General features: G+C 37.7%; 1 protein-coding gene across 1 annotated transcript in view; it reads left to right on the top strand.

The window, feature by feature from the left end:
- Positions 1–9,854: 9,854 nt before the first annotated feature.
- asic1b (acid-sensing (proton-gated) ion channel 1b) overlaps positions 9,855–23,417 on the top strand; it is a 195,258-nt gene continuing 181,695 nt past the window's right edge. Inside the window, exon 1 of the mRNA XM_041980549.1 lies at positions 9,855–11,277. Coding sequence (XP_041836483.1) covers positions 10,916–11,277 — 362 coding nt within the window. The 5' untranslated portion in view covers positions 9,855–10,915. The remainder of the gene's footprint in view (positions 11,278–23,417) is intronic.

Raw genomic sequence — 23,417 nt, 5'->3', positions numbered from 1 at the left:
TAATGCAGAATTCTGTTTGAATGAGTCTGTTTGAATTTATTAATAACATGTTATTTTTTTAGAAGAAGTTGGTCTTTTTTAAATGTAGAGAAATAAATAAATAAACACAAAAATGAAAACCTGTTTCTACAAATTTCTACAATTAAATTTACAGTGTTTGACTAAATTCACTCATTTTACAGGATTCAAACCACACATCATTTTGAATGAAAGTGCTCTGACAGCAAGAAGCTGCACTGTGACAGCCAACAGGACAGTGTTAAAATCCAACACTAGAGGGGACTAGAGACTAACAAACACATGGCTAATAACACACATCATCTTGACTTAAGACACACACTGCAGGGACACACACATAATTTTATCTGTGTTTTACAGAATACAGGTTGATGACAGGCTGATGACCAAACTTTCATGTAAGTCAGTATTAAATATTCATTTCAGTGCTGTACAAACAACATACTGATATCATAAAAACATTGAAGGCAAAGTGAACATTTACATTCAGAGCAGAAGAGACTTAAATCCAGTGTGAGAACTGACTTAAGAACAATTTCTCTCCTCCACTTTGTTCTGACCCCTCTGACATTGAACAGAAGATCATGCGGATTATTAGTTGAATTCTGCACTGTAAGGCTACATTGGGTAAATATTATTATACTTTTTTAAAGCTTCTTAGTAGTTCTTAACTGGTTACACTGATATTTCTAACAATAGGTTTCTAGACAATAGAAGGGCCTCATATGTGTCCATCTTTTGTAAAACACTTCTTAATTAGACAGGAAGTCATTAAAACTGCATGGATTTTGGATTATTGCTTTATCGGGCAATTAAAGAGATAGCTATGCTGGATGGTAATTGAGCTGGCCCCGTGACACAGAAGAAAAAGGTCCTAATGCTGCAAGGCTGCCTGAAAAACCAGAGCGCTTTAGTTTCATTATTTTCTCATAGAGCGTCTTCATCCTCTCCGAACTTCTCGTATACCCCTCCATCAGCCTCTTCTTGCAGAGGCATAAATCAAATGTGGAGATCAAAGACAGGAAGTGGTGGGGATGTTAATTAAAGATGTTTTTTCTTGATACAGCTTCCTCTCATTAATGAACAGTCGATTTGGTTCCCATAAAGATGTCTCACACACACGGTCTGGAAATTGAGGTTCTAGAAAAAATAAATAAATAAATAAAATCAAAAATTAATGGGATGCGCTGATTGGGTGTGATAGAAAGTCATGGAGGGTTATCACAGAGTAAATTTTTATTATGCCAATGTGACACTATTTCAGAAATAGTTGCAAGACTGGAGCTGAGAGAAGGAACTATGCCCATTTTCTTTGACCAGCTAGTCTTAAAATCTAACATGAGTAGCAAACCAGACAATATTAGATAATATTAATGATACATACTGCCACCACAAGCAAATACATGTTGATGTTTAAGCACATTTACATGGGTTTTCATCTTCTTTAGAACTAGTTTTCTTTCCTAAAGATGTATGTGCAACAAAAACCATAAGAAACCATGAAAACATCAAACTTAACGATCCTATGGCTAATTTAGCAAAAGAAGAAAAGAACAAATGTAAACGTCATACATTCTGGCGGATGGCTATATTGAGACTTGTCTGTTGTGACATTAATAAAGAATTATTAATATGAACGTCCATGTAGTTTTGACAAACCAATATATTTTCTTAAAACAGGTTATTTTTATGATTTGGCTGTAACTCTTAAATGAATTGACATATAGACCTTAAATTTGAGATGATATATCATAACTGTGAAACGTTACATTTGCAGAGTTTGAGTGAATAATTCACTCATTTGTAAAAAAGGTTTGACCATCTGCAATCTGTGCTTATTTTTTGTTGCAAACAGGCCAAATCAGCTAACATTTATTTTCACACTAGTCTTCATACAAGTTTTAGCAAAACCGACTTATTTTAATTATTTAGGCTGTTCTTACTCTCAGAGGATCAAACCATATCCCAAGTCTTCAACAGCACTGAATTTAAATCATTATTAATTTGTCCCCATAGCAAGTAATTCACCCTCTCTGGGGATGGAATGGTTTAGGGTAAAAAATCCCAGGTGGCCAAATTTGACTTGCCAGCCGCATATCAATTTATTCATGTGTTGTGTTTTCCAGTGCTCACTGAGGTCAACGAATGTGAATAATTCAAATGCTCCAAATCTGCAAGGATTGCGATTAATGCTGCTATATTTAACACCGGTACTCCTCCTTTCATCTGCTTGCAGCAGTGGTGATATTTTTCATAAAAACACATGATTATATTTAATATTTGGGAAGCTGCACAACACTGCAGCAGGGTACACACAGTCCTCAGGGTTTTGGTGTTTTTCCCTGCTGGCAAGGGAAATGTGTGAGGATAGTGCCTTGTGTCTTGCTGGGTGACAGCAGTGAAACTGATCCACTGGGCTGTTTGCAACCTTTAATTGCAATTACACCGAAGTGAAAACAATCAATACATCCTCATACTATCCCCAACCTCCAGTGTCCTTACCAGCTGCTTTTTCTCTTCATATCCCCTCCTTTATTTTTCTTTTAGTCTGCCTCTCTATATATCTGGCAAAAAAAGTGAGATGTGGTTAATGGGGGCAGGAGTAATATTGTGCAGCAGTAACTTGCTGCTGAAGAAAGATGATCTGCTGTGGTTAGGAGTGCCTGGCTGATTCTGTGGTGTATTACTCTTCTATCCCAGCCTCCTGTGACTCCTGCTCCCTGCTGCTTTCACTTCCAGCTTCCTGCGTGTTCCCTTTCCCTTCTGTCTTGGTCTCAGCTGCTGCTGTGCTGCCTGGTCCCAGCCCTGGGTTGCAGCAGTGATTGGGTCTAGTGGAGTGGAAAAGGAGGATACTGCTTCAAGCCTCCTTCACTGAGTGGTGGAGGAAAAAAAAGGAAATATGATTAAAACCCGACCTACCATATTGCTCCATCCTTGTGCTACTGTGTGTTCCTGCAGTTGGGTTCATTACACAGCCTTCAAGAGTTAATACCAGTATGGTAAAAAGCTCATTAATGTTCCCAACTTAAGAAAAAAAAAGAAAGAGAAAAGTACCACCTGTAAAAAAGGGGCTTGAAATAAGCCTAATGTGACCGAATGAACAAAATAGTCATGAAAAATAACATTTATATGTATGATGTCTCACTGGTTTGTCACACAGGGATGTCTAATTAAAACAACCTGCACTGAGGGGAGTTTGTACAGCTTTTTTCCCCCTTTATTTATTTATTTATTTTTTATTGCAATATACATTTACTGTAACCTTGTCACTGGCTGTCAACAGGATTACTCCCAGAGGGAAAGAGGAGAAAATGACTGTCAATTAGCACAATTCGAAGAGCATCAATCAGTTTGAATAAGTGTGCTGAGATAAAACAGCAACTTGTTCATTGGTAGATTAACATGTCAGTGAATGCATTTTTTCAATTCTTTCATAGCACAACAGATTTTTTTTCACAATATAACCATCAAAGATAATGTGAAGTAGTAACTGAGCTGTTTGATGTCTGAGGGTGACGAGAGTTGCACAACACTGCTTTGATATTAAGCAAACCTCTGATTTTTAAGTCTATTGTGCATTCTGTCAGTCACTTTTTACTACTGACAGAAGCACAGAGAGTAAATGCAATCTCAGAGCTTCACTGGTCTGTGCATTATTACTTTCATGCATGGCTACGGTCTGCTTTATGATTGGAAGTCAAAAAGGAGATAATTAACTTGGACCTCTGCTTTTTAATTGTAGAAGTAATAAACAAGGAAAAGTAAATATTTTACATGATCATTAGTGTGATGACAAATGCATCTTAAAAAATGTTGAATATAATATAAAAAAGTGTTGTCGACATGAAGTGAAACTTACTTTATGACTGATGATGCAAGGTGGTGTTTAACTTGTTGCAATGCTACAAACTCTTAATTGTGCACAATCACTGACGCTGCATGCTTTTCATCTTCTACACTCACAAGTACTGTCAAACATTTTAATTAGATTTTCTAAAAATACACACAGATGCATTCTTAAGGGTAGCAGAGGACTTTACTCAGCTCTTGATTTATTAATTGATCCCGCCCTACAGAAATAAGAATAAGAGTTATGCTATTGATTCTGGCCCATGTGTAGAAGAAGCTGTTTGGTAATTCATAAAATCAGAATCCCCCAAATGTCTTTATGAAGAAATTGCCTCTGTCTCAATTGAAATTGACTGTAAAATCAACAGAATCGCCTCAAAACACTCTTTCAAATTGAAATCATAATAAAAATTAACTCATTCACAACACCACAAGGTTTATTGTTTCATGGTCAGAAGTGAGCTGTAATTGTGAATGGTTGTATTTTTTTTTATCACTGCTTTAATAAAAGCATATTCCCTTCATGTTATAATATGGACAAGGTGCCCATTTTCCTAAACACATATCTCAAGAACGCAGGGAGCAACACAATTTATTTCAGCTTTCCTCTCAAATACAGCAGAATGCTGTGCAGCAGCAGACCACCAATGAAATAAGAGAAAGAACAGAAGAGGTGGTGGAGGGGTCACTGAAGTGAGACCTGGATGTGAATATTTAATTAATTGTTAATAATAAAAAGAAGTCATTAGGATTAATTTCTCTTGAAGGAAAATTTCAGTGTTCTTTTGCACTTCTCGCATGGGAGGAAAGGACTAAGGTGGAGTTATGCTGTCCTATAATGAGGCTTCAGCTGCGGACAATAGCCAATCACTCAAAACTGGGAAGCGGTAATGAGCTCACAAGTCAACAAATATGCAATCAGCACCAATTCTGAGTAACTTGTTTTGCTCATGAAAAATATAAAGCAGAAGCATGATGATTGGCTTTCTCTCTAAAATATAAGATGAAATGCATCTGTGCTGTTCCTCTGTTAGAAGTGCTGAAAACAGATCTGTCTGAGAGCCTAAATGCTCATTACAGCAAAAAAGCTGAAACATTTAATTGGTTTTGCTCAGTGCCTTTGTTTGATCAAATACCAACATGCAGCAAGAATAAAACAGGTCTAAAGGTTTGTGCTTTACCATCTTTCTAAGTGTCTTATGACACTCATCTGAGGTCACGCCTCGGGCTGTGAGTGCACAAAGTTTGTCGATTGTAATTCCAAAACTTTTCTTCCAGGGGCAGAGAATCAATCTTGCTGCAGAGATCTGATGCTGTATTGAACTGGCGACATAGATGAATAACCCATGTTCAGACACAATCAGCTACACTTAGAGGGGCAGAAATACAAGTGATGAGATGACACCACCTTCTTGTCTACAAATTGCATTCCACCATGTTCTCCATCTGCACTAACTGGATACTGTTATCAAAATGGTCAGGATATAGTAGCTAGGACATTCATGAATAGCTCCAAATAAATGGACTTTGGCACTGAACAGGTGCATGTCATACTTAAAAATAAAAGTAAGAATAGACATTTTTTTACCTATAAAATTATTGCTCTCTCTTGACTCTTGTATTGCTATTACTTTGGCGTGAAAAGTAGCTCTGCAGGTAATTTCTTCATGAATCTGACCTGACAATTGTCTACACTAAAAATGGATTTCTAGAAGGTTGCAAACTTTCTGCTGAACATTTGTTTGAATTGATTAGCTGTAGCAGCAGTGTATTAGCATGTGTCTTAGCATGTTATGAGACAGGTAGAGAAGTATTACCCTTACAGACCTCCACATGCCTATCTGTGGCATCACTTAAGGGAAAATAACATCTCAGTCAGCTCACTCATAAAGAGCCACAATTCTTAATATCAAGGCTTTGTAATGATGGACTCCCCTGCTGTCGATATAAGTGTCCTTGACTGATAATGATCATTGCCCACAAAGGTAGTAGGCATTTGTCTGGGCTGGAACCTGCAGATACTCATTATCAGATCTAATGACCATCTGTCTATAAAGACCTTCTCTGTCACCCTCTGATGATGTCATCCTCTAAACCCATGCCAAGACAAAAAATAGTTGCCTGCAAGCAGGTGCTGGGTGTAGATGTGACACCGACTCGAATCATCAGGGTCAAGAGCTTTTTGCTCCCCCTGTGTCCTGCTTGCCCAAAGATAACTTAAGAGACTTGTGAATGGGACCCCTGAGTGTATTCATTTTCTTTGCCAGCTCTCTCTGAGTTGGTTGGCAGAACACATGGCCTTGGCCAAAGTAAAAGCCAGTCTGCACGGAGGGAGCTGAAAAGAGAAGACACAAGAGAGAGGAGAGGAGAGATTGAATAATCTGTACTTGTGTGTAACCCTTCTCTTTCCGCAAGGGTCATCTAAATCAAATATTTAAAGAGACTTAACTTAGCAAACTCTTATGAAGACAAACTCCTTGCTTCCTATAATGGTAGCACGATTCTATTCAAATACATTATAATTTTGCATATGCTGTAATGCAATCCTAAAGATGAACTGAAACAGTTGCTGTGAAGCAGCACATAAAGAATGTCATGATAGAAGTCACAGGTTGTAACATAAAGTTGTACTGTATGCAAACAAATGGTCTTTAATTCCAGCAAGTTTAACTAGACAAAGCAGGCTTTGCATTTCTTGCTGATGATAGAGAAGCTGAAATGACGACTATCGCTAACAGATTTTATCAGCTTGCTGACTCATTAAAAATGCTAACAGACAGAAAATGATCGTGAAAGCAGCATTACAAGGAGCTGGAAATATAGAAAAGGCAGCAAAATGAGAGAAAAGCGTGGTTAGGCCAAGTTCATTTTTATATTTTCTAATTTTAAAGCCACCTGGGAGGGGACCAGTTACTTGTGATCCTCTGAGGTCAAATAATTTGACAAATGCATCGAACTAAGATGCTGTTTTTGTTAAGACTTTTTTGTGTGTAACTGTTCTGTAAATGTATGATAAAGCTGGGATAATGAATGGGACAGTTCCTCCAAAACCTTGATGCACAACTTTAAACCAGTTTAAAGACAATAAAAACTGATTTTCTTTCAGAGAGATTTTTCAATAGGAATGTTTATAAATAGGAATATAATGGACATTATTTTCATTCATTGTAAATAAATAAGTAAACAGGAAACTAACATGATACTGTAAATTAAATAAGTAGATGTAGAGTTTGTGGTTATGTGTGGAGCATTTTGTAAAAATAAGTAGATAATAATGGTATATTAAATGAGGGTGTGGGAATTAGCAATGGCTTCTTCTCACACCTTTTGAACATAAAATGATAAAACATGTATTAGAATTACTGTACATGGATTTTGATTAGAGTTTTTAATGCATTCACTGTGTCAGTGTGAAAACTTTTTTTTATTTCAGTGATTTTCTTTTGTTCTTTTCTTTGATTGTTTTGTTTTATGTTTGAATTAAAGAATTCTAACAAACTAACTAACCTGGTGCATTGAAATAGGCTCCTCTCTCTTCACTCATGTGTGCCTCTCCCTTATATTTCATGCTAAAGTTTTCTCAGGGTTTCATAAATGTAATCATAGAGGAAGCTGTTAACCTTACTTTTTCTTCAAGACATATTGAGGTTAAAAACAGCAACAAGTACTATTGTTGCCAGCCTCTTGGAAAATTTCTGAAACATGTTTTCATCTCTTGCATTTGAAACAAAGGGATAATTTCTTATTGTTGATTTGTAAGTGTATTTTTATATATGTAAAAGCTCTGTGTACAAAGAAAATGAGAATAATTGATCTTTTTTCACTAATAGTAATTGTTAAAACACAATCTTTACTTGTGCAAACATCATAGGTTAAAAAAATCCCACATATTTATTTTAAATCTTATTTTATTACAGATACTTAAAATGTACAGCACTTGCTATTGATACAACTTAGAAATGTAATATCTACTGTAATATCAAACCCATGTTTGCTACTGACTCACAGTGTCTAACCAGAAACTCTTTTTTTCACTGAAAGAGTGCAAGGCTCACCTTCTCAGCACTGGTGATCAATATAAAATTCAGGCTTTACAGATGCTGCCACATTGTCACAGTCAGAACTATGGCAAATGGCAGTTATCGACGCATTATGAACAATTTCATGGGTGAGCTCTCTTTGCCTCTTGGCAGTGTGGTTTCTATGACAGATTTGGCACTAGCAGTCTTGCGACACATCTGCCTCACTGCCTGTGTTTGGCTCACTTGTTCATACTGACATATCTGGATGCTCCATTTAGTCAGCTACAAAGAATTGGTCATAACAGAAACAGATTTGTTCGGGGATTTGAATGAGCTTGTGTGCGACTGCGTGTGACCGTGTCAGAGCACGCGCTTGTGTATTAACAAGTATAGCATCTGTTTGCGGCACATATGCAAATATTGTACTATATGTGCATATTTTTTGTATCTTTTTAAGTATTTGCTGGCTACAGAACAAGTGACCAAGTCTCCCTCTGGTTGGTTGAGTTTTTTATAGAGCTGTCATTCATTCAAAATATTCAATAGTGATTAATCGCATGAGTGTCTTTACTTAACTTGCAATTAATAGCATACTAATCACAGATTTTCTATCTGTTTCTAAATGTACAATAACATTATATTTATCATGTTTTTAATATTCCTGTAACCAATTATGTACCTGCAGTTAAAGAATAGGGCTAGAGCTAATATATGTGAAAAAACAGAAACATACTAGTAAACGTTTTTAGCACCATGTTGGTGAATTGTCTGAAATATTAATAAGACTTATTAATAAGCCTTAATAATGAAAGTACAGAACCTCGTAGAACTGGTGTTTATGCCTCACCACTACATAATGCTTTTTAGATACTTTTTTTTACATATTTGTTCAAACTTGCATGATAGCTAGTGTAAAAATCACTGAAACTAAGACTGCTTTTTGCACGCAGGGACCCTACTTAACCTATAACACATACTTCTGTTTTGTCATGCGTATTTTCTGGAAACTAGTCTTTAAAATCATGTCTCAGTCCATTTCTAGACACAACAAAATAATTAACATATCTGCCCAATGCAAGTAAAAACACAAGTTTTCAACAATTTAGTGCTGTATAATTCCCACTGACAACAAACTGAATACATTTATATTACATTTGGTTAACACCAAATTGGCATGCCTTGCACACACTGCTGTGAAGATATTTAAATTTCCTTAAATTTCTAAGTTTTAAACTCAAAGTGTGTTAACTCAGTCCAAAAACATTTGTAATTAAGATGAAGCACAGAGTGTACTGTGTAAAGTTCGGTAAGGTAATCCTGCATAATTGTTCCTTGTGTAATTCAGTTTCTCTTACTATTTTCATCAGGTCTGACTATTTCAACCAACTTTTAGGCCAAACTAATTCAAAGCTAACCACATATGCTGGATATACATACAACATTAAAGTATTTCACAAAACAGTACTCCCTTCCCAACATGCAACCAGTTGTGAGTACCTATATCTCTTTTCTAAAGTCAAATAAGCGACAACAGAGTAATTTGTACACAGCTGTTTTCTTTTTTTCCTCTTCCCGTTCTCTCTCTCTCTCTCTTTCCTTTTTTAAATTAATCTATCTGTCCACTTTGGAACCACTTATAGGTCACATTACCTATAATATATTACTTCTTCTTTGGCCCTTTAAGGCCACCATACATTACTTAAATTACCGAAATTATGGTGTAGTTTTACTTTGTCACTCACTTTTATTGGTTAAATTAGCCTACAATAGAATGTTTGCTTTGTGCCCCCATAGTCACCATACACGACTCACTTTCATGGATTAAAATAACGTTTTGCAGGCTAATAGTTTGTCCCGCATAATGAAAATCGCACAGAAAGCCAAACTTGATGAGGCTAACAGTTTTTATCATCTGAGCTAGCTGTGCCTGAAAGCACCTGACGGCAGATCAGACGATGACTAGTTTTGAGTCACACTTTGTGCAGGTTCGGTAAAGCAGCAAGCTTCGGTTACAGGCTAGACATTGCCTGTGTACCGCCAACGTTGGACTCCGTCAGCCGGTGTAAAACACGGCGTCCTATCCTTGCTCTCTTCTGTTTGGGGCGACTGTAATTGATCCGGGCGAGCTGTCACCGCCACTGAGGTGTGTTTTTTTCCCCCTCTCTCTCCCGTTCTGGATTTAGAACCAGATCGTTTCAAGAGATGGTAACTTCCCGTATCCAGGTGCAATTGTTTTCTACGAAAGGGATATATAAGGAATGGAATAAATTCCGTTAAATTATTCCTGCATGTTTGTGAAGACAGTTCGGGGGAGGGAATGGATTCAAGCAAGCGAGCAGATGCGCACCGAGGCAGCTATCTTACAGCTCCTCTGTGATGCAGCTGTGAATCCAGGCTGTGGCAAACACAGGAGGACCAGCCGACGACTGCTTTTGAAACATTAACAGGCGAGAGATCTGTGGCTACTTGTTATTCTGCACGTGCTGGGATTGCTTATAAAGAGCTGGTAAAGCCATGTAGTCACTCTGCCAGAATAAGTCGCCGCGTTGAGCTCCTCATTTCATTGCTTTCTCTCATTTAAACAGTGAGTAGTTTCTCAGTCCCGCTTACTGTTTCTGCTTTGTGTGAAACCAAATATCAACTCGGCAATATTGCAGAAGTGTGCAGGAGAGGTCAGCGCTGGCATCAATCCATGCGCGCTCCACTCAGTTTCAGTATTATGGAGCTGTGACCCTAACGGAAGCAGCATATAACGCATGCTTCCTACATCTGCAATCTGGCCGAGTGTTTTCACGTGAGGACTGGGCGTTCAGGACGTATTTTGAATAAAATGCTTGGCTGTTTTGTCCGTTGTTACTGACGCAACATCTCAAACAGGCTGCATGAGACATGCATGCGTAGAAGGGCGTGAACTTGCAGCCACTATCCTCCTCTTCATATCTAAAGACTATTCTTATCCGTCAAGACATTTTGCGCCTTCTGCAACCTCACAATATTAATCCATATTAACTCATCTCGGGGACACAATGGATCTCAAAGCAGACTCGGAGGATATGGACTACAAGCGGCCGGCTCCTATTGAAGTTTTTGCCACCAGGTCCACACTCCATGGCATCTCCCACATGTTCACTTATGAGCGAATGTGTATCAAGCGCACCTTGTGGATTTTGTTTTTTATGGCTTCGCTTGGTGTGCTGGTGATGGTCTGCGTGGACAGGGTGCAGTTTTACTTCGAGTACCCTCATGTTACCAAGCTGGATGAGGTGGCGGCTTCGATGATAGTGTTCCCCGCGGTCACCTTCTGCAACCTCAACTCCTTTCGCTTCAGTCGGGTGACTCGCAACGACCTGTACCACGCTGGGGAGCTCCTTGCCTTGCTCAACGGCAGGTGTGTAACCTATGTTTTTGACTGACAAGTATACTACCTGTTAGTGTTCTTCAACCAAACACACTTTTACCAGCTTGTTTTACTCTTTGCATGTACGTTAAACTAAACTAGTATTCAGTACATAATCTCCCGACCACAGGGCTGCTTGGATAATAAAGTTTTGACGGAACACATTAATAGATTTAGTGTTTGCTGATTCAGGATTTAATTGAAATTGTATGGCTCCATTTTATTGCAGTTTTAATAAAAACAGACCATTCTTTCTTCTAATAAAGTGATGAAATCATATGTAAATTATTTTTTCGTATGACAGCATGTACTTAACTCTAGCCTATTTATATTTTGGTGTTGAGTCCTGTTGCTGATACTCAGTTTTACTATGACGTCTCAGGTGAAATCTATGTCACACAGAAGTGCAAAGCAGTGTTGACAGCTGTCTCACTCACAGTCAATATAAGGCCACTGGGAGATGTGCAAAAATAACATGGGCAAAACATGTAAAAACTTTTAAGGGTCTTAGAAAATATGTACTGCACTTCTATAACCAAACAGCACTGAGGGAGGATAGAGGATCACGCATGAAATGTCTGCAAATAGGAGCACAGCGAAGATTAGAGTTAATACTGTTGCAGCATCTCAGATCAGGTAATCTGAAAACTGCTTATCTTGTTACAGCGCAATCTTCTGTCAGGAAACCTGCATACCACTAAACCTTGTGGTATTCATGTCACCATCACCATGTCGCAACAAGACTCTCCTGCAGTAGCAGGTGTTATAGCTAATTGGTATGAATAGACCTCTATGTCCTTAACATGAGGAGTGCGACAACAATGTTTCATTAGCCAAAAAAAGAGAGTGACAGAGACGGAGGGAGAGATAAGCTCATGCAGATCAAATGAATCCCTCAGGTAACAGATCCTAGATGAGTACTGGTGTTATTCTTTGCCTTACCATCTTACTGTTCATCTGAAGCAGATATTACAATATTAGATTAAGTAAATAACTGCATTTAAAAAACTCCCCTGCTGACTGTTTGGAGAGATGTGAGTGATTCTCAGCTGCCTTCCCCTCCCTTTACACTTGTTGCTCTCTGCTGTGCTTTGATCATTTAGTGTTTTGGCAGCCATGACAAGCTCACTGCCTCATATTGAAACTTCTGACGCTGAAAATCTTCGTCTTTTTTTTTCTCCATGCCACACTGCTTATTCTGATCTTATTCACTAGAACAAAACAGATGACAACCTTCTCCTCTCTATTTACAGCTATAGTAGTAAAATCCCCAGACATGCACATGCTGACTAACATAGGCATGGATCAGTGCACCTTTTTAAAACAAACAAAAACCTAATTTTTCCTTACACATCTAAATGCCATCTTGAACATATCACACAGTTTATTTTTAGCATATTGATCCACACAGTTCTGCAGCCCAAGGCACATTGTACATCTGTGTTTGCTGTATGTGCTTGACTGACATAAATCCAATCCTCAGTTTTCTCTCTGAATATTGTTTGTCTGTGACCTCTATACACACATCCCTTTCGTTAGGCTGCAGCATTATGCACTGGTATAGAATTCAACCTGTGTGCCTGCATCTAACATGGATTCATCTTCTGTGTTTGTGCTGTCAGCTGTAATGGCAAACCATTAAAATATCAACGCAGGCTGCCACCCTTCCGATGTCGAAGTGTAGGTTCAGGCAGATTTCCTGAAAGAAGAAAGATGCACCTGAGAAACATGTCACAAAATTGATGAAACAAAAACACAGGAAAATTGAAGGAAAATGAGAGCAGCAGCCTCTTGCTCCAAGTGACTTTGATGAGCTGACTTTAGATGGAGGGAGGGGACTACAAGCAAAGGCAATTAACTTGTGTCTCGTAAGCCGTGTGATGAACAAGTCTTTATCCCTGTGTAATTAGTGCTGTTTGTTAAGCAACAGAGTTGTCCTGCTGATTAACACTCTCTTCTTTCTCATTATTTTTCACCCCCTCTGTTCTTTTGGCCTTGAGGGGACGTTTATGTACGTTTTGTCTGCTCACAGTTTTATACAGTGTGGGAAATTTTCCTTAAACATTCCAAGGACTGCGTTGTTTGTCTGGCTCTTAAGTAACAGTAATAGAGAAATGCAAGTGTGACAGCCCTGGTGGGCAATATGCAACTTTTCACTAGAAAAAAAAACAAACAAAAAAAAACTAAACATCTCAGAAAAGATAAGAACAAAACAAAAAAACATTAGAACAACCACATCAGCATTTTGAAAATCGCATTAGCTTTGTTTCCATTACAGTTTTTCCACAAAATAAAAGCAATATTTCTAAAACTTTGACAAAGTTAAATTGCGATTTGCAGGTGTTTAGTGCATAAGATGTAATCCCCATAAAATCACGTTCCTTGAGCCTCCACTTTCAGAAGGAAAGAGATTTCTAATTCCTTGCAAAACTCTGCATTTCGCAGTTTGCGATCAAGGATGACAGTTATAAGTTCTAGTCCAGTTTAGGGTCGTGGGGAAGCTGGAACCAATCCCACTATTAACAGGCGAGAGGCAGGTACACCCTGGACAGGTCGCCAGTCCATCACAGGGCAACTTTCTTAATTAAAGAGAAAAATAATATTATTTTTCTGAGAGTTTTTTCTGAAATGTAGGTGTTTCTCTTACCATTTTTTTTTTTTTTTTCTGCAGTATTTAAGTTTTGTTAATGGAAATGCAGCTATTGTCATCAGCAGATATTCCTCCTAAATAATTTGAAAAGTGACTAAAACACCCAATGAAAGGGTCCAGTTTCTTCTTCTTCTTTCTTTAATAGAGGAGACAGCTGCAATTATCAGGCAAAGCCTAATAGAGAGCAGCTGGACTGTGTTGACCTGGAGTCAAGTTGAATAGTTTTGTTTTGAGCTATTAAGGTTTTAAGGTCAAATCTTATAAGCCATACAAGCACACATAAGTAGTTGAAATAAACAAAATCACACTCATCTGATGTCAGCCAGCAGTCAGATGTTATCAGCACAGCAACAGGCGAGGATAACTTTGCTGGAGTATATACTTTGTTCAGTAAACATTTTAAGACAAGTCTTATTCATCTAAAACAAGCAACTGACAGCCGATGAGCACGTGTCCAACAGTCAGAGTGACTCTTTTTTTTAAAAACACCCAACCTGAAGTAACACAGACAAGTAACTAGCACATGGCTAATTAGCATATGGATACAGAGATGGATTATCTAAGCTGTTGCCCAACACTTTTATAGCTTATGCACACAGTTGCTGTATTTCTCAAATACATTTAGCAAAATTACTACTCATGAAAATTAATAAATCAGGTTGAATCAGCCCAATCAGAAGATTATAGCAGAAAAAGAAGCAGCAACTAGCCAGACAATGCTTCAGTAATTCAGTAATCAAGGCACGAAATTACATGTTCAGTGTCATTATGGAACAGTCACCATTTGGTATTAAATGCTAATTTCAAGAGGTTTTCATTTGTTTGTTGTGTTTTGGTTGGGTTTTCTTAATAACCCAGAGTGTGTGGTTTGAGAGTGACCTGATAATCATGAAAACCATCATCAGAGAATGATAAATGATAAATAGTAATCAGTGATCAATTCCCAGAATCCTGATTCCAGCTGCTTTGTTTAAAAAAAAAAACAGTGGAAAACCATCAAAATACATCCATCCATCTATTTTCTATACTACCTATTCCAATAAAGAGTAGCAGGGGAGCTAGAGCCTATCCCAGCAATTACCAGGTGAGCGGCAGGGCACATATTGGACAGGTTGCAAGTCAATTGCAGCGCACAACAAAAAACCATTATAAAGGAAATATATTTAAGAAAACACACACACAAAAAAACAAACAAAAAAAAAAAAAAAAAAAAAAAACACAAAACATTTTAATATTAGTTGTAGATTTGAGCTGGGTCACAGGATAGGCTGAGGGTTTGGATGAAAAATGTCAAGTGGCTGTAGGTTTGAATTAAGGATGTTCCAATACCATTTTTTCCTGTCCAGTACCTATTCCGATACCTGTGGTTTAGGTATCTGCCAATACCGAGTACCAATCTGTTATTTTATTAAAAGGTCTATAAATAAACTAGAGTCAAAGAATTTCCATAAAAACAATTTTGAAATTGGACTTATAGTGAATGTTTTCCACGTCGGACAAAGCCAGCTCATCCAGGACAATAAATACTAAAACACTCTCTGCTATTACGGTGGCTTTCTGGCTTTCTTTTGCAAATTCCTCACATTTGTTAAGGCCTTTGAAATTTTTATTACTGCAGTTCGTTGCACTTTTTCTTTAAGGGAACAAACTCATGCCCTTTCACGTGATGACGACTCAGATACTTTATAAAATTGCTCATGTTTAATTTGGCAGCGTTTGTGTTGCCTGTGGAAACTTCAGCCCTTCATATTAGGCATGTCGCTGTTTTGCTAGCGGGATTTTTTAACAAGTTATGATGCTAAATTGCTAACACTAATGCTAAATGTTAGCACAACAGTGACTCACGTGATGCTGCTTCATGCAAGGTTGTGTAACTTCCTGTGTCTGTGTGTGGTGGGGTTGGGAAAAAACGAACCATGATTCCATTTCCGTGGTATCGGATGATGCTGAGACAGAAATGTTCGCCGAGCCCAATCCCCTTATTTTTGGCGGGGTTGGCGACTATTTCCGAGCTAATATTAGTATCAGCCCAGCTGTAGCCTGAATCCATCACCATCACTGGTTAAGAAATCAGACAATTTCCATGCTTGTCAGACTGTATTAAACACTTTAAAGTCTATAGCTGAGCCACTAGAAATGCCACCTTAACTTAATCCATTCCAGCAGTTTTTTTTTCAACCCCCCCCCCCCCCCCCCCCCCCCCAAAAAAAAAAAGAAAGAAAAAAAAAATCAATCAATTTCTCATTGTATTTTTGCAGGTTGAAGTCACACTTACTAGTGCAGAACATTACAAGTAAATTGCTCAGTTGTATTTTTATTATGTTGCAAAGGCAATTATATGATAATTAACAACAGAAAGGTCATTTTGGAGGAGGTGTTTATAATATGGTGTATGCCGCCAAGAAGTGCTAGATCAGCCCATGAAAGTCAGAGAAGCACGTCTTCTGCTTGCGTTGGTCTCCAGCTCGTACATGTGTTCTGAACTTGCAGACATGCTTTAAATTCACATAAAATATGAGGGAAATGCCATAAAATATATTGGTTGGATGGTTTGGCTGGTCCACCTGTGTCAGCAAGATCATGGGTCCTAATCAGAATTTGACTGGTGTAAAAAAAGGTGATTGGTAGAGGACATGCTGAGTCCAGTTCATCATGCGGAAAATGAATGCAAGAAAAGTTTCCCCTGGGAAAATTTTTCAAACGTGGCTACATGTCCAAGAATAGTTGTGTTTTGATTTTGCATGAGAGAGAGAGGAGTAGCATTTAAGAGCCATGAAAGGCAAATATTGGTATGACATCAAATGCAATTCTGCATAGAAAAAGGCTGCATGTCTTTATTGCATTTTGTAGCCTTGGTTTGTGTAATTACTCATTAATGTCAGAAACTTGTTTTGTTTGCTCACTTCAAGGGTGTTTTCATTTGTATTTCTATGACTTTGTCCAATGTGACATAATAACTGTCACAGCCAGGTGCAAAACTATTAATATGTCATTTTCCAAACTCAGCTGCTGGATTTATAGCACCTTTTTATGTTCAAATACATCACATAAACAATGCAGTCCTTCTCAGTGTGTGAGTTTAATGAATGCTAATTGGATAATTAGCTGAGCTCATATCAAGATGTGTTTACTGTTTTGTCTCACAGTCTGATGTATTAACATAAACCTTTTTGAGAGGAAGAACGCACAGTTTTTTTCACTACAGTCTCACTGTCAGTTTACTCAGAAAAGCAGCAGGTTTGTATTTACTCTTTCTTTCTCATGAGGTGGCGAAGTGTTGCAGATGCTCTTCATTCCTTTTAGTCCCCAAAAGAAAATTAAAGTGCTTGTGGCCCATAATCCAATTTAGTCTCCCCCACCCATACGCAGTGAGTTTTGCAGTGATTGCTTTAGGGAGCAGTGGCAGGGCAATATTAAAAATCTACCCATATTATTGTGATTGTATGCGCTTCAACTAAAGCCTCCTGACTCTGGGATGTGAGCAGGTCTTCTTAAGTGCTCTCCTGGCAGCTTTGTGTCGCTTATAAGACAGAAGCTCAGGATACAATTCAATTAAGTTTAGAATTTACCACAGTATACTGTATCTTCTTATTAGAGTAAAGCATGACAGTGTAGAGATGTAGTCCTTATGTGAGCAAGTGTTCTGAGTTTGTTTTCAGCTGTGATTCTACATCAAAGATTCAACTTTTACAGTTAGCTGCTGCTTGTGTGATTTGTTCTGCCTTTTTCAGGATGACAGATTACTGTTGGCAAACACTGCGTGTCTTTATGGCTGTCAGTTCTATCAGCTTTGTTTAAAACTCATCACAGCCTGGAAACTAAATAAAAATTACAGCTAAGTATTTTTATATTCAGATTTTTTTGTTGACGTTCACCTTTAGTGGCTTCACTCAGGAACGTAAACAGACTCTTTTTATTAAGCTGTTAAGATGTTTAATTGGGTGCAGTTATTTTCAAGCATTTTGAAACCTTCTTCTTTCGCTTCACTTAACCAACTTTATTAGCTTGACCCTAACACTTGCTTAATAGAATACTTTATCTTTAGATTAAACAATTTAAGTCTATACTGTACTATTTGAGCCATAGAAACACCAGTCTGTGTGGTCACAAATGCAATCATGAGGGACGCCAGAACAGAAGTGATTTTATGACAAAAAAAAACCTACAAATCAAAGTATTTCTCTGCCCATAGTATTAATTATTTGCTTACATGGCATGGCATTAGCTTACCTGTTGTATTAGAGAAAAGTATTTGCTCTCTTTATATTGTGATTTCTGCCAAGTATTTATAAGCTAAAGAGGAGTTTGATTAATTTTATGAAGAGACGAGTTTATAAGAAAAAATGTTTTTTTAGGAGACTATAAAGTTCTTTCTGCCTCTGCATTCACTATTTAACACCTGAAACGGTGAAAGCGCTACTAGAGACTAGTGGTATTAATGTATAAACAATTTTTGACAATTACTGCTGAATGGACCTTTCCTTCTGTTTTGTCTCATCTTCATTTAGTGTTAGAGCATCACCTAAACATGCCCACCAATGAGCTGAAATTGCCTTGTGCGCTTTGTTTAATATTGATGGAAACAAGTGGAAAGTCACCATTGCATTAAATCTACATTATATGGTTGGAATTTCCCTTCTAGGCACTTTGGTTTGATAAAACTAACTCAGTTTTGTTTGGCCAAATAACACAATGCATTTCATTTGCTGTCAGTCAGTGTCCTCATAAAACATAACTTCATATACCGTAGATGCCAAATTTGTAATCAGTAATATTTTGCCGGGTGTAAATTAAAACACATTTTTCAATAGTGTAGCAAAGGCAACAAATATAAATTTAACGTTTAACACATTAGTATTTAACTCTCTATAACCTTAATTAATACACTTATATGAAAAGGAAAATATACTAATGATGAAGCAATAACTAATAAATAACCTTACAATTTATTCTTTATAGTAAAATGTTCATGGTCATAAGCACTGTCTTTTGTCTGTTTTGCTACAGTAGTGATGAATAATTATATGTAAGTAAGTAGGCTTTAAACTGGCACTACACTATATGTAATCAAATCAAATTGAATTGATTCATTATTATTTTATATTATTTACCCAGAGAGTTAACCTGTGTTATTCTGGTAGTGGTTTATATCATACGTGGTACCACCGCTGACACAGTCTGTGATGTCATCAGCTCTGTCGTTGCTAGGCTACAAACACAGCATCCTAATGCATTCACTGCAATTTCTGGAGACTTCAGTGTCTCCTTCTCTGCAACATTACCAACATTCCAACAACAGAGTGGAGTCTCTGTTGTTGGATGTTGGACTTTTTTTATGCAAATGTTTAAAATGCATCCAGCTCATTTGCCCTGCCTGCTTTAATAAGATCAGACCATAATCTGGTTCTTTTTATTTGCACCTACAATCCAATCGTTCAGCAGCAACCAGTCATCATACAAACTATTAAAACCTGGTCTAATAAAGCTGAAGATGCTCTGAGAGGGTAGTTAAAGACCACAGACTGGAATGTCTTCTGTGAACTACAATGAAATAAAATCAATGCCATGACTGTGTGACAGATTATATCAACTTCTGTGTAGACCGCATTGTCCCAACAAGAACAGTGAGGTGCTTCCCCAATAAGTGAATCACCAATGACTTGAAAAAGGTCCAAAAAAAGTTATTGAAGACAACACAAAAACAACTTAAAAACAAAGATTAAGAAGTGCAAAGAGGACATAGTTAGAAAGTCAGAACAATGTAAGGGATATTTGGTCAGGAATGAAAAATATCACTGGTTTTGAGTTAAGGCGGGATCAGAGTTATTGAGCTGAACATTAGCTCTGCCTTCAGTTCAACAGACCATACACCCTCCATCAGCCCACAGTCTTCTTGTCACACCTCCCCTCTGTCACCATTAAACTCAGTCATGGACCTTAACTCAGCCTCATCGCCTTCCACATCAGAGCATACTGAGACCCCCTCTGCCTCCACCTCTAGCCTGCCTGTCTCTTGCAGTCAGGTGAAGAAGCAACTGGAGAAATTGAACTGGAACAAGGCTGCAGGTCCAGATGGTGTCAGGATTCTGAAAACCTGCTCAAAAAACCTTTGTTGGATTCTTCTGCACCTTTTCAACCCCGGCCTGAGTCAGAAAAGATTTATTGTGCTGTGGAAACATCCTGCCTTGCTCTAGTTCCTAAAAAATCCTAAACCATCTGAACCAAAAGACTACAGAGCAGTTGCCCTAACATCTCACATCATGAAAAGTCCTTAAGAGGTTTACTGACTCACCTCGATACGCAGGTAAACACCTTTCAGGACCCATTAGTTTGCTTGCTGTAATGTAATTAATTGTTATTATTGTTTTTAAATACAAAAATAATAATAAAAAACTTTACTACAACATTATAATCTCCCTCTGGGATAGATAAAGTATTTGTAATTTAATTTCATCTCATTTAATTTAATTTAATTTCTTTAATAAGATGAGTAAAATAGAGACAGATGCTGCTCATTCTGAAGGTGTAAATTAAACTGAAACTAAACCACAAACATCATTATCAGCGTGAGCTAATTAATTATATATGATTTTTCCATGAAAACCTGATCTTGTAACAGTTTGTGCTGAATTTGAGGACATTATTGGATTCAGTTGAACTCTGATAATCCTCCCAGTGTTCCCTGTAACAACACTGTTCCCTCCTTTTAACATAAAACGTGACAGGTTCTCATCTCTTTTCAGTGTTGCAAGCAGAGGAGGGAAACTTTCCTAATTTATAATTACACTGCAATCCACGCATAGTGAATCTTTCTTCTCATTCAGGTGAAGAAGGCATGTAATATTGAAGCCACAGTGAAATTTTATATTACATTCCTTGTCATTTAGTTGGGTCATGAATTGAGGATACATTGCCTGCCGAATATTAAGTTAGTACTCACAAAGGAAATTATGTCAAATTTCTTCTTTTTATTTTTGTTCATGGATCAGCTTTTGTTATTCCGACCATCAAGGGACAAAATCTTGTCCCTGAGCCCAGACAGAGCTTGACCTTGTGGAATTTGAAAAAATCCATTAACTTTTACGACCAATTATGGTTTAAATGGTGCCCAAATCCAAGAGAAATAACTCATGCCAGAATGCCAGAAGTTATTCACAGTTTTGTCTTTGCCCTTTACTCTTGAGTTTGGACTCTCAAACGTGATGGACCCAGCCATTATGTCCATGTGGGGCCCATGACTGTTAAATTTGGGCTGCAGATAATGGTCCCAAGTGGATTTCCATTGTTTCCACAGTGGCGTCACCTGTGTTTGCCCATATGGGTTTGAAGTTGGTTCTGACTGGGTTTTGATTGGGGGCCAACTTTAAATTTGCTCTGTTTATGCCCATGCCCACTTAGCCCACCTACATCCCTTATGGCTCACACAGCCAGCCCACATGGGCTTCACATATCAGGCCAATATAACTAAACCCACATGGGACCTGCACCATTTGCCAAGTTCAAGCCCATGACCATTCAGTACCCACATACTTAACCCATATTTAACCATTTTGGGCCCTACATGGAGATGCTGGCTGGGGACTTATTGATATCTGCAACGGTACCATATCAATACGATCACTACTACCACTCATTAATATTACGTCTGTATTCAGGACTTGAATTAAAGATTCAGATTTAAAAAAAACAAAAAAAAAAAACAAAGAAAAACAATGAAAAATTATCCTCACTCTGCATCATAAAAGGTATTTGCACAAGTCTATCAGTAGTTTTCAGTCTCAGCCCCTCATAATTTGAATTCTAGTACCACTGACAGGCCATCGCTCAGGTGGGGTCATCAGTGGGCCGTTCCAGTTAATTGAGGTTAATTTGTTTGTGTGAATGACTGTGAACAGGTGCCGCAGGTTTGTGGTAGTTCTCAAGCCGAGACATATTAGTGATGACTCTCACTGTTTTCCCCTCTGTGCTTAAGTTTGCTGTGTGTTGATGCACAAATAAGTTATTCTGAAGCATTTACTTTATGTGTGACATAAAGAGGAACATGCACATGTTTGCACATAATGCATCATGTTCTATATTTGAAAAGTACCAAGTAGTATAGGAGCCAAATATTTTTAGTTCACCTTGTTCCTATTAGGGCGGCGCTGTATTGTTTATCTAGGGAAGTAATGTGCATATAAGAGGAAGATGTCCCTTGGGTCATTAGAAGAAGAAAAGGAGTGGACATTCAATCATTATAGGTAGGGTAACAGCAAAATGGTACATCAACCTACTCCTGGGTCAAGCACTCTCAGTAGCTTAGTAATGGACTTAGCTCCTTTACACTAAATGTTTTGCCAAATTGTCTATAATTAGCTTTTTTATACTATGCAGGCTCTTCAATTTGAATACAGCACGATGAAAATTGCTAGCCTAAGTACATGAAGTTATATAGTTAATTGATTAACATTTCTTTGTGAAAAGAATTACCCCCATCCTGTAAAGAATTAGGTATTTTCTCCCACTCTGTGTAACCCATAGTTTGCATCATGCCACAGCAAGACTGACAATTTCAAAACTGTGAGAGCTTAAGAAATAGAAAAACTTGCACACAGTCTATTCCTCCATAGATGTGTTAAAAACTCAAATTTGATGTTTTAGCTGCTAAATTCAAGTTAAAATTAATTTAGGAATGATTTCAAGGGCTTGAATGTGATTTGAAAAAAAAAAAAAAACAACCACATATAAGCTGCGACTTTTAAAACAATTTAATAAGTTGTTTTTCCCCCAAGAAGCTTTTTCAAGCATTGACTGCCTTAAGCCGTGATCCCACTGACATTAATGAAAACTAACTTCTCATTTGTGACATTTAACCTGACTTTGACAGAGGCTCTCTTCAGCAGATGCTTGTGAATGAGTCTTTTCTGTTTGGTTTGGCTTCAGAACTGAAATCCAAATTTAAATGGGTTATGGTGACTGACCTAACCATTGCAGAATATTTCACCTCTTTTACTCTAAAAACTATGTGCTGCTTCTGCAGTAAGATTTGGGTCATTTTCCATTTGTGGTGTGAATCTCTGTCCTTTCATTCCTGCATTTGGCTGCATCTGAGCATTTCACACTTCAGTATTCATCTGTCTTCTTTTATCTCCTGTCACATCACCAGTAAACACTTGTGACCCAGTGCCTTTGGAACTCATGCATGTCCATGCCATCACTGCCTACATAGGCTTTAGAGATAATGTTTGGTTTGGTTCATGACCTGCTCTTGCTTTTGATTTTTTTTTTCCAGTCAATGTGGCAAATCCTCTGCTCTTGTAAAGTCTTGTTTTTATTTGTAATATGGGTAATGATATGCAGACCACCTTTAAAGTGTTCTTTACTTGGCTAGAGTTGTGCTATAAAGTGATTTTTCCTTACTGTGGAAAGTATTTTATAGCCAATTGACATCCAAGACTTCTTATATTGACAAAAGCACAATTTTTTCCTCACAATGTTCCTG

This window comes from Melanotaenia boesemani, chromosome 3 (genome assembly GCF_017639745.1).
Source record: "Melanotaenia boesemani isolate fMelBoe1 chromosome 3, fMelBoe1.pri, whole genome shotgun sequence".
Classification (NCBI taxonomy): Eukaryota; Metazoa; Chordata; class Actinopteri; order Atheriniformes; family Melanotaeniidae; genus Melanotaenia; species Melanotaenia boesemani.
The sequence above is the reverse complement of the archived record's forward strand: the minus strand, read 5'-3'. Positions and strand labels throughout refer to the sequence as shown.